The sequence below is a fragment of the Bos mutus genome, chromosome 21 (assembly GCF_027580195.1).
Source record: "Bos mutus isolate GX-2022 chromosome 21, NWIPB_WYAK_1.1, whole genome shotgun sequence".
NCBI classification, from domain to species: Eukaryota; Metazoa; Chordata; class Mammalia; order Artiodactyla; family Bovidae; genus Bos; species Bos mutus.
The window spans coordinates 68,531,064-68,547,379 of NC_091637.1; the positions used below are offsets into that span (position 1 = coordinate 68,531,064).

The following is a 16,316-nucleotide window of genomic DNA, read 5'->3' on the forward strand; positions in this document are numbered from 1 at the left end:
GTGCAAATGAGCAGGGGAGCCGCGGGGGATGAGGCAGAGATCCGCAGGGGCGCTCTCCCGCACACGCCTCACACACACTCACTTTACACCCCGGGCAAGAAGGCACTGGCTGCACGAGGAAGGGAGCCCGGCCAAGGGGAAGCAGCCGCCACACAACCCTCGCTGTCCTCAAAGGCCCCCAAAGCGCCCAACCTCCTCCTCCTGTCTGCCCGGTGAGGCGCCTCTCTGCTGCCTGCAGGACCCGCCCACGGCCAGCCGGCCACAGCGTGTCCTCTGCCGCTCCCGAGTACACCTGCTTTGCTGATGAGAGAGCTGGCTGGTTTACTTGAAGATTGACAACAGTATGGACTTAATACCATAGATTCAGATCATACCAAATACAACCGGACGGAACCGGCAGGACAGGGACAGCGCTGCCTGGCAGGTTCCGGAGGCTAGAGCCACGCGGACACGCAAGTCGGGTTTAGAAAAGGCAGAGGAGCCAGAGGTCAAACCGCCAACATCTGCTGGATCACAGAAGAAGCAAGGGGCTTCCAGAAAAACATCTGCTTCTGCTTCACTGACTATGCTAGAGCCTTTGTGTGGATCACAACACACCGTGGAAAATTCTTCACGAGATGGGAACACCAGACCACCTGACCTGCCTCCTGAGAAGCCTGTATGCAAGTCAAGAAGCAACAGTTAGAGCCAGACACTGAACAAGGGACTAGTTCAAAAGTGAGAAAGGAGTGTGACAAGGCTGCATATTGTCACCCTGCTTATTTATCTTATATGCAGAGCACATCATGGGAAATGCCAGGCTGGATGACTCACAAACTGGAATCAAGATTGCCAGGAGAAATATTAACAACCTCAGATATGCAGATGATACCACTCTAAATGGCAAAAAGTGAAGCAGAACTAAAGAGCCTCTTTAAGAAAGTGAAAGAAGAAAGTGAAAAAGCTGGCTTAAAACTCAGTATTCGAAAAACTAAGATCATGGCATCCAGTCCCATCACTTCACAGCAAACAGAAGCTGAGGAAGTGGAACGGTGACAGGTTTTATTTTCTTGGGCTCCAAAATCGCCGTGGACGGTGACTGTACCCATGGAATTACGACACCTGCTCCTCGGAAGGAAAGCTATGACAAACGTGGGCAACATACTAAAAGGCAGAGGTACCATATCGCTTTGCTGACAGAGATCTGTATAGTTAAAGCTGTGGCTTTTCCAGTAGTCATGTGCAGAAGTAAGAGTTGGGCCATAAAGAAGACTAAGCGCCAAAGAATTGACGCTTTCAAATTGTGGTTCTAGAGGACATTCTTGACAGTCCCTTGGACTGCAAAGAGAGTAATTAAACCAGTCAATCCTAAAGGAAAGCAGTCCTGAATATTCATTGGAAGGACTGATGCTGAAGCTGAAGCTCCAGTACTGTGGGCACTTGATGCAAAGAGCTGACTCACTGGAAAAGACCCCAATGCTGGGAAAGACTGAGGGCAGGAGGAGAAGGGGGCGGCAAAGGGTAAGATGGGATGGTTAGACAGAATCACCGACTCAATGGACATGAGTTTGAGTAAACTCCCGGAGCTGGTGATGGACAGGGAGGCCTGGCATGCTGCAGTCCATGGGGTCGCAGAGTCAGACATGACTGATTGACTGAACTGAACAGATGTAAAGGAGCAACTGAGGGGGACACAATGGTAGTAGACTTTAACACTCCACTGACACCAGTGGACGGACCCTCCAGAGAAGCAGTGAAGCAACAGAGACCCCGAGTGATACCACGCAACAGTGAGGCTTGGTATGTTCCTGACGTTGCATCCGAAAGAAAACACCACAATACACATTCTTTTCAAGCACGCAAAGAACATTCTCCCGGACTAACCGCGTACTAGGGCACAAAGCCAACCTCTACAAACGTAGGGTGTGGAGACTGTTTCCAGCATCTTCTCTGAGTACAATGGCATGAAACTGGGACTCAATCACAAGAAAAGAAACGAGAGAATGCAACTACACGGAGACTGAACGGCTGCAAACGCCGTGAGATGCACAGACCGCAAAATCTGCTCGTTGAGGAGTCGCGCCGGACTCTCTGTGACCTCACGGCCAGCAGCCTGCCGAGCTCCTATGTCCATGGGATTTCCCGGGTAAGAATACCGGAGTGGGTTGCCATTTTGTTCTCCAGGGGATCTTCCTGATCCAGGGATCGAACACAAAATCTATGGGATGCAGCGAAAGCAACTCTAAGAGGCAAGTTCATAGGGATGGAGGCCTTCATTAAAAAACAAGAAAAATCCCGAGTAAACAACCTATCTTACTACCTAAAACAGAAAAAGAACAATAAAACCTGAAGGAAGAAGAAAGGAAATAAATAGTCATTTTTAAAAAATAGAAAAAACAAAATCAATAAAACCAGGAGATGATTCTTGGTTTCAAAGAGTAAACAAAACTGGCAAACCATTGGCTGGGCTCACCAAGAGGAAAAGAGAACCCGGACAGATGAAATAAGGAATGAAACAGGAGCACCCTCACCTGACACCGCAGAAGCCCAGGGAGCGGGAGCGCGCCACACGCAAGCGGACACTGGCAGAGCCGGCAGCCGAGGAGAGGAGCCCCTGTCCAGAAACACACAGCCCGCCAAAACTGAATCAAGAAACAGACTCCATCAAGGGAAGTGAAACAAAATCTGTAAAACAAACAAACAAACCCTCCCTACAAACACGAGTCCAGGACCAGATGGCTGCACAGGTGAATTCTACCAAACATACAAAAAAGAACTCACTATACTGACTTGTCTCAAACTCATCCAAAGACTGAAGAGTGGGGAACACTCCCAGGGACGTTCTGTGCAGCCGGCGTCACCCTGACACCAAACAAGAAAACCACAGGCTGGCCTCTGTGAACACAGATGCAAAAATTCTCAACAAAGTATTAGCAAACCAAATTCAACCACACAGATAAGAGATCACACAGCACAATCGAGTAGGGTCCATCCCAGCTTCACGAGGTCGGCTCAACGCCTGCAGACCCATTGATGCAATAAACCACATTAACAAAAGAAAAGTCAAAATCACATGATTATCTCAGTAGATGCAGAAAAAGCATTTGACAAAAGTCAATATTCATTCACGATAAAAAATTGTTACCAAAGGGGGAACAGCGGGAACATATCCCAACATAATAAAGGCCATTTATGAAAACCCACAGCCTATATAATACTCAGTGGTGAAAAGCTAAGAGCCTTCCTACTAAAATCTCGAACAAGACAAGGATGCCCACTCCCACCACGTCTATCATCATAGTATTTAAGTTTTAGCCACAGCAATCAGACAAGAAAAAGAAGTAAAAGTATTCAAATTGGAAGGTAAAAGGTAAAACTCACTATATGCAGATGACATGATACAAATATTCTAACAGAAAACCCTAAGGGCTCCACACAAAAGCTACTAGATCTACATGAGTTTAGTAAAGTAGCAGGACACAGTATTAACATTCAAATATCAGTTGCATTTCTTCACACTAACAATGAAATATCAGAAAGGGAATGTAAAAAATACCAATATCTTTTAAAATAGCACCAAATACATATACCTGTGAATAAACCTGGCTAAGGAGGTGAAAGACTTACATGTTCGGAATTATAAACCATTAATAAAGCAAATTAAAGACGATTCAAAGAAATGGGAAGATATGCTTCTGGATTGGAAGAATATTGTTAAAATGGCAACATCTAAAGCAATCCGCAGATTCAATGCAATCTCTGTGAAAATACCCATGACATTTTTCACAGAACTAGAACAAATAATACGAAATTTAAAGACCCAATCCAGAGGCGGGGCGGGGGGCAGTGCGGGAGGCGTGACTCTCTCACCAGACTTCAGACAATATGACGAAGCTACAGTAACCGAAACGGGGTGGTGCTGCCGCAAAAACGGACGCACAGATCAACAGGACAGAACGGAGGGCCCAGAAATAAACCCACACACTCATGGGCAGTTAGTCTTCAAGTAAGGAGGCAAGAATATAAAATGCGAAAAAGACAGTCTCTTCTGCAAGTGGTGCTGGGAAAGCTGGACACTCACATGTCAATCAATGACGTCAGAACACATCCTCACGTCCTGCAAAAAACCACAATCTTACCAATGTTCTCTTAGGTCAGTCTCCCAAGGCAATAGAAATAAAAAAACACAGATGGGACCTAATCAAAGTTAAAAGCTTTTGCACAGCAAAGGAAACCATAAAAAAAAAAGCAACCTACAGAACAGAATATGTTGAATCACATGCTATAGAGCAGAGATTGGCAAAACACTTAAATCGACTACACTCCAACAAAGAAATAATAAAATGGAAAAACGCAAACCTCAACCTCTGCTTCATACCACATATAAAAAATTGATTTGAGGCAGATCACAAACTTAAATGCAAAATGTACGACAATAAAGCTCCTAAGTGAAAACACAGAAGAGTATCTTCAGACCCTAGGATAGACAAGAATTAAGGTCTTTTAAAATTTTATCATTTTTTATTTGGCTGCATCCAATCTTAGTAGCAGCACGTGGGATCTTAGTTCTGTGACGAAGGATCAAACCCAGGTCCCCTGCACTGGGAGCCTGGAGACTTAGCCGTTGGGCCATCAGGGAAGTCCCAAGAATTAAGATCTTAGGTCACAAAAACCCCTAACTATAAAGATGGATGTATTGGGACTCTGTTAAAATTAAGAAATTTCTGTTCATCAGAAGACATTAAGAAAGTGAAAAGCCATCTACTGGGAGAAAGACTCAAAATACGTATATGCATCAGGAGACTTGAATTCCAAATTTATAATGAAGTTTACAAATCAGTAAGAAAACGATAACTCAGTCAAAAAAAAAAAAAAAAAACTTGTACAAAAGATGCAACAGGCAGCTCAGAGAGGACCAAGCAAAAGCAGCCAATCTCACTGCTCACCAGGGAGAGCAGAGCAAGGTCCCTGAGTGCTGTGCGCCCCCCAGGAAGACCAGTAAGTGCAGGGGCCGACACGTCCACTGCAGACCAACACGCACGCCGTATGCTCCAGGACCCCACCTGCAGCGCCGTCCCGAGAGACGAGTCCACCGGAACATACACGGCAGCCGCAAGGACCGCCAAGTGTCCGTGGCAGGAAGAGGACGCGGCACATTCACAGATGAAACCCTGCGAGCAGACAGACCTCTGAGACACACACGAAGGACGCTGTGCGATGCCAACTGTCTGAGCAGAAAAACCAGGGAAACTGATTGACAGGAGGGAGCCTTCTGGGGCCCAAGAAACACGCTGGCCCACGCTGTGTGCTCAGACCTTAGGTCACCCACGCTGACCCGGCGTCCTCCAGGTTGGTACAGTCATGCGTTTTACATACGTTATGCCAAGAAAAACAGACAAACAGAAAGAACACAGTAAAACTTCCCCTGAGAAATGTCTCCCACGTGAAAGGGTTCATCAGGTCAGTAACAAAAGCTCCAGCCTAGAGGCATTTGAGAATTCCAAGGAGAGAGAGAAAACCCAAAGGTCCAAGTTAAGAAACAAACAGTGAGATGGTGACTCAGACGGGACTGCATCCCCGTGCTGGCCGCGAGCACACCTTGGCCCACCCTCCGTGGGCACCCACCCCAGCCCTGCCAGGCTCCCGGAGGGAAGGCGGGGGTGCAGGGCTTCTCTCCCGCTGAGCCGCACCTTTCCAGCGAAGCCAGAGGCGAGCCCACGAGAGGGGCCTGGGGCACCGGCCTCCGGGGCGGAGGCGGGAGGCTGGGCCCCGAGGGAGCTGGACCACAACGCAGACAGCCTGTTTCTCCTCCACTTCTCTCTCGTTTTCTAAGAAAGGCACACGAAACTGAACATAAATAGTAACAACTGAAGGTAAATCCACAGATTCCAACCCAACCCACTAGGCTGGGGGCAGGTGGCAGGAAGCGAGTGCAGGACACCCCCATGGGAGGACAGAGCAGCTGCGGCGGAGAGAAGGGGGTAACCAGCCACGAGGGGACCGTGGGGGAAAGACCTGGGCCCGGAGGAGGTGCCCAACAGACCGAGAAAGAGACGCACGATGAAGTCAGCAAACAGCCGTAAACGCTGTTTAAACAGATGAACACACAGCATGAAATAAGAGTAAAGCTAACCGACAGCAGGGAGCTCCCTGCGGTGCACGCAGCGCGCTCCACCCGATCGGTGCACAGGCCTGCAGTCACACACGCGGCCCCGACTCATCACCCGATCGGTGCGCAGGCCTGCAGTCACACACGCGGCCCCGACTCATCACCCCGATCGGTGCGCAGGCCTGCAGTCACACACGCGGCCCGACTCATCACCCGATCGGTGCGCAGGCCTGCAGTCACACGCGCGGCCCGACTCATCACCCGATCGGTGCGCAGGCCTGCAGTCACACACGCGGCCCGACTCATCACCCGATCGGTGTGCAGGCCTGCAGTCACACGCGCGGCCCGACTCATCACCCGATCGGTGCACAGGCCTGCAGTCACACGCGCGGCCCGACTCATCTATGTTTCTCAGAGAAGGTCCGGGAGACACACAGAACCTGCCTGTATCTCTCCTGCAAAAGCGACAGAGGATGACAGCGACGACACACAATCAGCGTGAACTCACCAGGACACACAATCAGCGTGAACTCACCAGGACACACAATCGGCGTGAGCTCACCAGGACACACAATCGGCGTGAGCTCACCAGGACACACAATCGGCGTGAGCTCACCAGGACACACAATCGGCGTGAGCTCACCAGGACACACAATCGGCGTGAGCTCACCAGGACACACAATCGGCGTGAGCTCACCAGGACACACAATCGGCGTGAACTCACCAGGACAAAGGGAAAGCACAGGAGGTCTCTGGGGTCAGGCAAGGCCGGCACACGGCGGGCGCGCTGAGGGGCCGCCGGGGAGAAGCCAGTCTGGACAAGAGCAGCAGAGTCGGGGCTGGAGCTCACGGCCACCCTCGGCCCCCACAGCCCCGCCCAGCAGGGACAGGATGCTGACGCCAGAGGGGGACGGGCCAGGCGGAGGCAGAGCCCGCCCCTCCCCGGGTGCTGGGCACTGACCTGGGCAGGAGCCCTGGGGAAGGGGCGAGGGCGACCACCAAGCAGGCTTGCGCAGCCTCAGACTGTGCTGACCCCGTTCCCAGCAGCCCGAAAGCTCCGCTTTGACTTCGTAAACGAAGCCGTGTTTAAAGTCGGATGGGGCATTTCTCTCTGTGTCGCTGGCTTACATCACACTTCCATGAATACGTCTGCACGAACGCTACTCTTTACAACTGATTTGGGTCCGAGGGACAACCTGTTTTGGGCTTTTGGAAATAGATCCATTCTCTACCGGGAATAAAGTTCTTCACATGCAGACGATCTTAAAGGTGGGCGCAGAGAAGAAGAAAGATTACAGGACAGTACCACCTAGAGGACAGCGGCGGGGCTGGGAGGAGGCCCGAGCGCTGCCCGGGCGCAGGCGCGGGCCACCCGCAGAAGAACTCTGCTCTGGAAGCACCAGGGAGCCCCCTAAAGACACAGGACTGCAGGCTCCCAACACCGTGCGTGCTAACTCAGTCCAACGCTGTGTCGCCCCACGGACTGCAGCCCGCCAGGCTCCTCTGTCCATGCCATCCTCCAGGTGAGGATACTGGAGTGGGTTGCCATGCCCTCCTCCAGGGGATCTTCCCAACCCAGAGCTCGGGCCCGTGTCTCGCGTCTCCTGAATTGGCAGGTGGGTTCTTCACTAGCACCGCCTGGGAAGTCCTCCGACACCAGGGCCGGGTTCAATCCCTGGTCAGAGGACTGAGACCCTTTAAGCCGCGCGATGTGGCCTACATAAATAAAAAAATGTGCGTGCCCTAAATTTGTATACACATAGTCTACGCAGGCAAAGTAAAAGACCAACAAAACCATGGGGAGAAAGGGGCAAACCCACAGCCACCATGGAGACTTTAATACGCTCCTGCAGCCACAGGCAGACAGGCAGAGCCAGGAGCAGTGAGCCCTGGGGGAAGCCTGGCCCCAGTGGTGTGCACACGCACCGCAGCCCCTGCAGAGACACGTTCTTTTCACGTGTCCAAACTGACTGTAACTGACCAGACAGATGTTGGGCCATGAAGTCAAAGCATTCAGAAGACCGAAATCCTGCAGAATATTGTCTCTAAACACAGAAGAATCAAGCTGGCTATAAGAAAAGACCCAACAACACTAACAATCCATGGGGTCAGAGGGAAAAGCTCACCGGAAAAACCTAACACATTCTGATGTGAGTCATGATTAGAAGCCCACCACCTGCCCTCTCGGTAGTCAACAGCACAGTTGTCAAGCCCTGCTGGACTGGGGAGCGGCTGGCTGAGGGTGTGCTGGCCGCCGCCATTCACAGCAGCAGTGGGCAGCCAGGCGGGTCCTTGAGAGCCACGGACAAGGAGACCAGGCTGCAAGGAAGGATGCTCCACCTCACCCAGCATGCAGGTGAGGGCTGCGAAGCCTGGCAACACGTCCCGTTGGGAGGCACTCGGGTGCCAGCACGTCCCTGAAAGGGTGCTCACAGAGGCCTGAGGCGCCCCAGCAGGGTGCCCTGCCTGAGAGACAACAGCCAACATCGTGCCTGGCTGTGAGAGCATGGTGCATCCTCTCAAATCAGCAACGAGACACCTGGACACGGTGTGGTGCTGGAGGTTCTAGACAGCACTGTCAGGCAAGAAATTTAACCGGTGCCTAGACTAGACAGTAAAGCAAGGCTACATCGATTTTCAGATGACATGATCTCATATATAGCAGATTCTCAGAAATCCATTAAAAAACTATTAAATGGGATTTTCAAGGGTTGCAGGATACAAGATCAATACACAAATATCTATCATATTCTATACACTGGCAACAAACAATCAAAAAATGAAATAAAGAAAGCAATTTCATTTATAATAGCATCAAAAGGACGAAATATTTAAAATAAATTAGCAAAGATGGAAAATTTATACTTTGAAAACCACAAAAATTGTTTGAACAAGTTAAGGAAGACCTAAACCAATGGAAAGGCACTCTGCACCAGGGGTGAGGAGACTCCGCCTTGTTAAAAGAGCACCACCCTGTCCCCAGACTCATCTTCAGACGCCACTGGTCCCCGTCCCCAGACTCACTGACAGAGCCCCTGGTCCCCGTCCCCAGACTCACTGACAGAGCCCACTGGTCCCCGTCCCCAGACTCATCAACAGAGGCCACTGGTCCCCGTCCCCAGACTCATCTTCAGAGCCCACTGCTCCCCGTCCCCAGACTCATCAGCAGAGCCCACTGGTCTCTGTCCAGTTCTCAGTGGGCTCTTTGCAGAAACTGACAAACGCAACCTAAAACTCGTCTGTAAATTCAAGGGACTCAGAACAGGCAACAAAACAGTGTTAAAAATGAAGAACAAACAGGGAGGAGTCAAACTTCCTGACTTCAGAACGTGCTACTAAGATTCAACCAGCAAAACGCTGACATGAGCCTGCAGGGCGGAGGCGAGAGCCCAAACCCCTGCCGGTCGCCGCCTCCCGACAAGGGCGCCACGGAGGAGCAGCCTCCTCAGCAGTGGTGCTGGGAAAATGGGTACCCACGTGCAGAAGAGTGCAGGTGGGCACTTACCTGAACACCAGACGCAAACACGAACTCAAGGTGCCCGAAACCTCAGCCTGAGAACTAAGACCACAAAACTTGGACGGAAACACCACTTTATAAACCTCTGCTACTTGGACGGAATCAGGCAATCTTTCTTACTAACGACACAAACGCACAGGCGACAGAGGAGTGAACAGACCGCACATCTTCAAAATTAAACCCTCTGTGCTTCACAGTTCGCCGTCAACCCACAGAATGGGTGAACGCTTTTTGCAAATCATAGAACTGATGAAAGACTTATGTGTGGAGCACATAAAGAACTTTTACCACTTAATAAGAGGACAAATAACCCAATTAAAAACAGGCCAAGCTTAGAACAGACACTTCTCCCATCTGTTGTGGGCTGGCACTCTCACAAAACACAACGAAAGTGGTCACACTGCAGGTCAAACTGCTGTCCCCACGTCATTTCTGTGCTCACTGAGACGGACTGGCTTCAGAAGGCGCGGGCCCACTGGGTCCCGAGGGCGCATGGAGCAGCCCCACAATGACTGCAGCAAGCCCAGGGTGCCCAGCAGGGGCCCAATGGCTGGGGTGGGGCCGCCTCGAACAGTTCCTCCCGGCAGGCGTGCTGGTCGCTGCAGGCCGCCACGCTCGCCCTCCGCCCCGCACCCCATCCCGCCTGGGAGCCCACCCGCCCCTGCAGCCCCCGCAGGGAAATACCGTTCTGCAGGGTCTGTGCTCGCGACTCCTTTCCCAGGCTCACGTGGAAGCCGCCGCCCAGCGTTGGGGCTTTGCCAGCACCTAGAAACACAGATCAGACAGGTGAGCCAAAGCCCAGCAGAGATCCGTGGCAACAGTTTTTCGTTGCCTCTGGTGTTTCCAGAGCAAGAACTCAGAGGGGTCAGCACGCAGACCAGGAGTCTGCAGTGAGTGACCCCCACCCTACCGCCTCCTCTGCCCTGCCCTGGAGCCCAGAGGAGACCGTCACACAGCGCCCGCCTCCCCAGGCTGCAGCGCAGGTCCGGCCCCTCACTTGGCCCTGCAGCCCTGGGCCGGCCCCTCTCATGTTACCACAGCCATCTCGGGGGGAGGGGGCTGCGGGCTCCTGGAGGGGAGCCTTGTCCGTGGGGCTGGAGGTCTGCAAGAGGCACCTGTGCGTGCCCACCCGCCCACCCGCAGCAGTAATCTAAGGACCCTGCTCCCAGAGCGTAGCCGCGGCTGCACTCAAGAGCACTCCGCCTTGAATCTCCCACCAACTCCAAGCCACCCCAGGAAGTCTCAGATACTCTGCTCCACAGGGCTTCAGGGCTGGACTTCTGCCCTGATAGCCTCCTCTGGAGACAGCCAGGTGGACATCCGAAGGTTCACTAGACTTAACAAGCCCCAGCCCTGAAGCGTGATCATCAAATGAGCCCCACGCCAAAGGGAGGGCCTGGACACCAGAGCACAGCAGTGGGGCGGGAGGAGCTGCCCGACCGGAGTCCAACATGCCTGTCACAAAGCACAGGCCACAGCACTAGACGCTCAAGTCAGGGGGCAGGACCGCACAGTCAGCCACGGGGCCTGCGGGAGGACCACGTGGAGGCTCATGTGTCAGGAAGCGGAAGAGCCAGATCTCTGAGATCTGAGAGGAGGCCCCCAGGAAAACGCATGGCCCAAGTCCTGGGGCCGTGAGGCTCGCCTGGGTCATCCCTGGGCGGCCACAAATGCAGACAGCAGGAGAACAAGCTGGCCTTCGGCTTATCTGTGGCTGTGGCGTCTGTGATCTTTTGGACACAGGAGCCACCACAGCAGCCGCCTGCCCAGGAACACCACACTGAGACCTGCGTGCGGTGTCCCAGTGCTGCCCAACTTTTATTTCAGAAGAAGGGAAAAAATATCACCGTTTTGTTTTAACTGAAATGAGTCTGTGTCTTAAATAAAACTGTTACAAGAATTCTGCATTAGAGGACAGACAGGGAAGCAGTCTAAACCCGCTGAAGCCCCGGGTTCCAGGAGCACGGACTCGGGGGCCTCCCTCCCAGCCACCTCCCCCGGCCTGCCTGCCCGGACAGACCCGGCGACCAGCACGGGCCACACAGAGATACCGCCGGAGCAGTGTGGAAGTGGTTTGGGTGAGCGTTCAATGCCCGGCAAGGCCTGAAGGCCGCCCCGCCCTCCCCTCCCCTCCCATCCAGCTCTCCCCTGACCCTCTCTCCAGCAGGCTGTCCTCCCCAGCCCCGCCGTCTCTCCCATGCCCCCAGCACCTGTCCTGGGGCTGCCCAGCCGCATCTGCTCCGGAAGCTGGCTCCTGACTCACTCTCCCCAGGCGCACTCGCACACACTCACTCACACTCGCACACACTCACACTCGCACACACTCACACACACACCACTGGTGCTCTCCAAGGTGCCTGTGTATAGCCTCAGTCCCCCACATGCAGAGGAGGCACAGGGCCTGAGTTCTGGCAAGGAAGGAGCCTCCCTGGGCCGGGCCAGCAGGGGAGGGGAGGGCTGGGGGACAGACACCAGCCCCGGGACGTGGTCACAGCAGACACACATGGAGAGCAGTGGTGGAAGGTGTGAAAAGTGCTTGTTCAGCAAGTCTCAGACCACTCACCACCGGCTGGGCTCCGCTGAAGCCTGGAGGAAAGTTTGAGCTCCACCTCTGGCCAAAACCACCAGTGCATGCTGTGCTAGTCCTTCAGAGGCCCTTCACACTGTTCCCTCCACTAAAAACATCTGATATTTTCTATAACAAGATCCTGTAACAAACAAGATACAACCAGCTAAAGCTATCAAGTAGAAGGCGGTGCAGGTTCCACCACCCGAGGTGGGCCAAGAGTGCCCCCGTGTGGACAGCATGGGTATGGCCAGTAACTGCACCCAGGGCACCGCCTCGGGCTGGGGTCTGCAAAGGCAAGAAGGTCCAAGACCCAACCCTTGCGACTCCGCAGGGGCGGAGGGGAGACTGGGGGCCCTGCTCAGCCACTCTGAGCGTGGAGGACCAGCGGAAACAACAACACCCCAAGAGCAGACAGAGAAAAGCAGCACGCTGCCCCTCCTCCAGTTCACTCTCAGGCCCGTCCAACACGGATAGGCTGCCCTTCCTAGGCCTGTACTCACTATTCAAAGTGAGGGGTCTCTGTTGCTGCTGTGAAACTCCTTTTAAGGGAGGACGACCGCATGAGGTCCAGCCGGGCAATTCCAGGACAGAAGGGAAATCCAGTGGCCCCTCAGCCTGAGCTCAGACATGGGGATAATGCTTCTAGAGCACCCGAAAGGTCCTGGGAAGTCCACACCGAGCCCACGCATGGGCTTGTGGATGGACACAGACCTCGGACGCTGGTGAAGAAACAGCTAACCCAGGCGGCTGCCTAAACGTCTTTCAACCGAAGAGCTTCTCATCACAGATGCAGGTCTGAGTGTGGAAACCACCCAGCACGGAGCACACGAGGTGACCCAGCAGCAGCAGGACGTTTTAGGACCAAGGTCCTCTCACCCAGCCGCCTCCAGGACAGAACTCAGCCACTTCCTGGGAGCAGGTCCCTTCCGCCTGGACCTCAGGGGGGCCACAGGATAGAAACAGCCTTTCGAAAAACAGTGCTGAGGGAGTTCCCTGGTGGCCTGGTGGTTAGGATTCTGGGCTTTCACTGCCAAGGCCCAGGTTCAGTGCCTGGCCAGGTGGCGCGTGGCCAAAAAGAAAAACAACACAGTGCTGGGGAACCGGACATCCACTGCAAAAAGCAAACCTCAGCCGCACACCACACCCGATATGAGGCTTAAACTCAAAATGGTCATGAGTCTAAACATAAAATATGAAAAAGTAAAACTTAGAAGAACAGTGTGTCTCGGGCTTAGGGAGTTTCTTAGAATGACAGAAAAAGTACAATTTGGAGGAGAACGGGACGACAGAGGGTGAGCTGGTTGGATGGCATCACCGACTCAATGGACATGAGTTTGAGCAAATTCCGGGAGATAGTGAAGGACAGGAAAGCCTGGAATGCTGGAGTCCATGGGGTCCCAGAGAGTAGGACACAGCTTAGCAACTAAACAACAATAAAAGAAAAAAAAATCAATAAAGGGGACCGCACCTAATTTAAGCTTTTAATCACAATTTTAAACTTTTGCAAATAACCTGTCTAGCAAAGGACTTGTAACTACAATATTTAAAGAGCGCTCAAAACTCAACCTGTATAAAAACAGCAAGAAAACAACCTGCATAAAAACTATGCACAAAACTACCGGAGCAGACATTTCAGCAAGGGGGATTCACAGCTGTTCAGCATCACTGTGCCCTAGGGGAGAGCATCAGCATGAGAGGAGACACCACAACACACTAGGAACACACGGAAAACACGTGTAACGGTACAGGCAACACCAAGTCCTGGGTAAGCAGCTTATGAGAATGCAAAATGGTGTTGCCACATTGGAAAGTCAGTTTGGCGGCTTGTTACCCCGTTAAACACACAGCTACCATCCGGTCCTGGGTGACCCGCGTCCGTGGCAGGAGCCACCCCCAAGTTCCCGCAGCTCTCTCCGGATCGCCTCGGACTCGCCTTGGAAGGGGCCCCGCTGCTTGCAGCGCCCCGGGCGAGTCGCCGGGGTCCCGGGCTGAGGGACGGAAGCGGGTCCCCCAAGGGTGGCTCCGGGCCCTGGAGAACCAGCCGCGGGCGCCGGGGATAGGGGAGCTCTGTCCTCAGGGCGCAGCGACTGAGTCCCCAGGCGCGAAGATCCCTACCCCGGAGCCGCGGGGCTGAGCCGACCACCGCGCGGGGTGCGGGAGGCTGACGTCCTCGACCCCCGACAACCGGCCCCGAGGGGCCAGGCGACTGCGGGCGGACCACAACTGGAGCCCGGGCCGCCCTCCGTTACCGAGCCGCTCCCGCCCGACCCGGCCCCCGGGGCCAGCCCCCGCCCCCGGCCCCCTGCACACCGCCCCCCGGCCCCCGGCCCCCGCCGCCCCCGGTCCCCGGTCCCAGGCCCCCGGCCCCCCGGGACCCCCCGCCGCCCACCGGGACGCACCGTCCAGGGACACGAACTGCCCCACGGCCGACGAGCCGCCGCCGCTGTTCTCCACGAACTGCACTTCGGACACGATGATGTTGTCCTCGAGCACCGAGCCGCAACCGGTGCACACGGCATCGCCGCGCGCCGCGTCCAGCTCGATGTCGGTGCCGCCGCACCCGCGGCACACGCGGCCCGTCATGCCGGCGGCTCCGGGGGCCCGGCCCGCGCTCCAGGCCGCCCGCCGCCGCCGCCGCCGCCGCCGCTGCCGCGCCGCTCAGACTCTCGCGAGGCCGCCGCCGCCGCCGCGCCGGCCGATTCGTAGCGGCAGATTCGCCGCGCGCGCACCGGGACGGCGACGCCCGCCGCGGCCGTGCCGGGCGGAACGGTCGCGGGCTCCTGGGCCGAGGACTCGAAACTGCCGCCCCGCGCCAGGAACGCAGCCACCGGGCCCGGGACTCGGACCCACAGGCCGCAACGGCGGGCGCCGGGCTGGAGGGGGGCGGGGCGGGGCGGGGCGGGGCGGGGCCACTGCTCATAGGCGGGGCCTGGGCCGGCGCCTGTCGCGGTGGGCGGGGCATGGTGGGCTGGCGGGCGAATCCCAGGCCGTGGGCGTGGCTAGGGTGGGCGGGGCCTGGAAAGGGGCGCTCAAGACTGGTCGGCTCAGGTCAAGGGTGGAGACCCGGCGGCGGGCCCGGCTCGCTGCCTACAGGCCGGGCCTCGGCTTGTGGGTGCTCCGGACCCCCAGTGCCTGCAGGCCCGGCCTCCGCCTGCCGGTGCCCCCCCACCCCGCGCCCGCGCGCTCTGCCGGCAGGCCTTACCCCGTAACAGTCGCTCGTGCCGCCCTTGTTCACCCACGGCAGGCACGTTTCTGTTGTTACATCGTCTCCAGATGCCGTTGGGTCCCCGGAAATGGGCCTGAAAAGAAATGCGCAAGACCGTATTTTCTCCTGTCAGCCGCGTGACCTGATCTGAGTTTCCCAACCAGGGATTGAACCCGGCCTGCCACAGCGAAAGTCCAGAGCCTTAACCACTAAGCCAGCAGGGAACTTCCAAGACCGTTTCTTAAAAAACTTAAACCTTGACTATGGGAGCTCTAACTAAATCCGAAAATGTCCCGTTACCACTTGAAAGCAGTGTTGTAAATACTTAAACTCTTCATGAGTCAGTGTGTAAATTCGATTTAATCCCAGCCATAATGTCAACAGGATTTTCACATAACTCAATAAGCCGATCCTAAAGTCATATGAATGACATACTCCACAAGAACAGTCAAGAAAAAAAAAAAAAAAAAAAAGAAAGAAAATTCTAAAAGAAAGAAAGCTTAAGAAGAGGGAAATTAGCCACTGGACAACCAGGGAAGTGTTCTGTGTTTCATCTTGTTGTTTGAAAAGGGCTAGTTGAAAAGTAGATTCTTGTTCCTTGCTTTTGAAAAAACGCTGGAGTCCTGGGCTGAGAGTTTAGATGCTTAATTTCCCCATTTGTTTGACATTGGGTAGTCATTAATCCTCCTGATGCTTCCCTTTCCTTATCTTTACTTATTTATTAAAAGATATTTATTTCTTTATTTGAGTGCACCATCTCTTAGTTGTGGCACATGGGATCTTTAGTTGCAGCTTGTAGTCTCTTAATTGCAGCTTGTGGGATCTAGTTCCCTGACCAGGGATCGAACCCAGGTTCCCTGCATTGGGAGCGTGGAGTGTTAGCCACGGCACCACCAGGGAAGTCCCTCCTTGTCTTTAAAGTGAGGGTCTTCTAGTT

The 16,316-nt window shown here is 54.4% G+C and overlaps 1 protein-coding gene across 4 annotated transcripts in view; it reads right to left on the minus strand.

The window, feature by feature from the left end:
• The window catches only part of BRF1 (BRF1 general transcription factor IIIB subunit), a 52,136-nt gene extending 37,239 nt beyond the window's left edge, over positions 1-14,897 (minus strand). For 3 of the 4 annotated variants that reach the window (XM_070358101.1, XM_070358099.1, XM_070358100.1), the window contains exons 1-2: positions 14,574-14,897; positions 10,290-10,370 (exon numbers count right to left, since the gene is read on the minus strand). In XM_070358101.1, coding sequence (XP_070214202.1) covers positions 10,290-10,370; positions 14,574-14,757 — 265 coding nt within the window. In that variant the 5' untranslated portion in view covers positions 14,758-14,897. Of the gene's footprint in view, positions 1-8,010; positions 8,023-10,238; positions 10,371-14,573 lie in introns of all 4 variants that reach the window. The other variant, XM_070358106.1, reaches the window with a different exon arrangement.
• Positions 14,898-16,316: the final 1,419 nt, after the last annotated feature.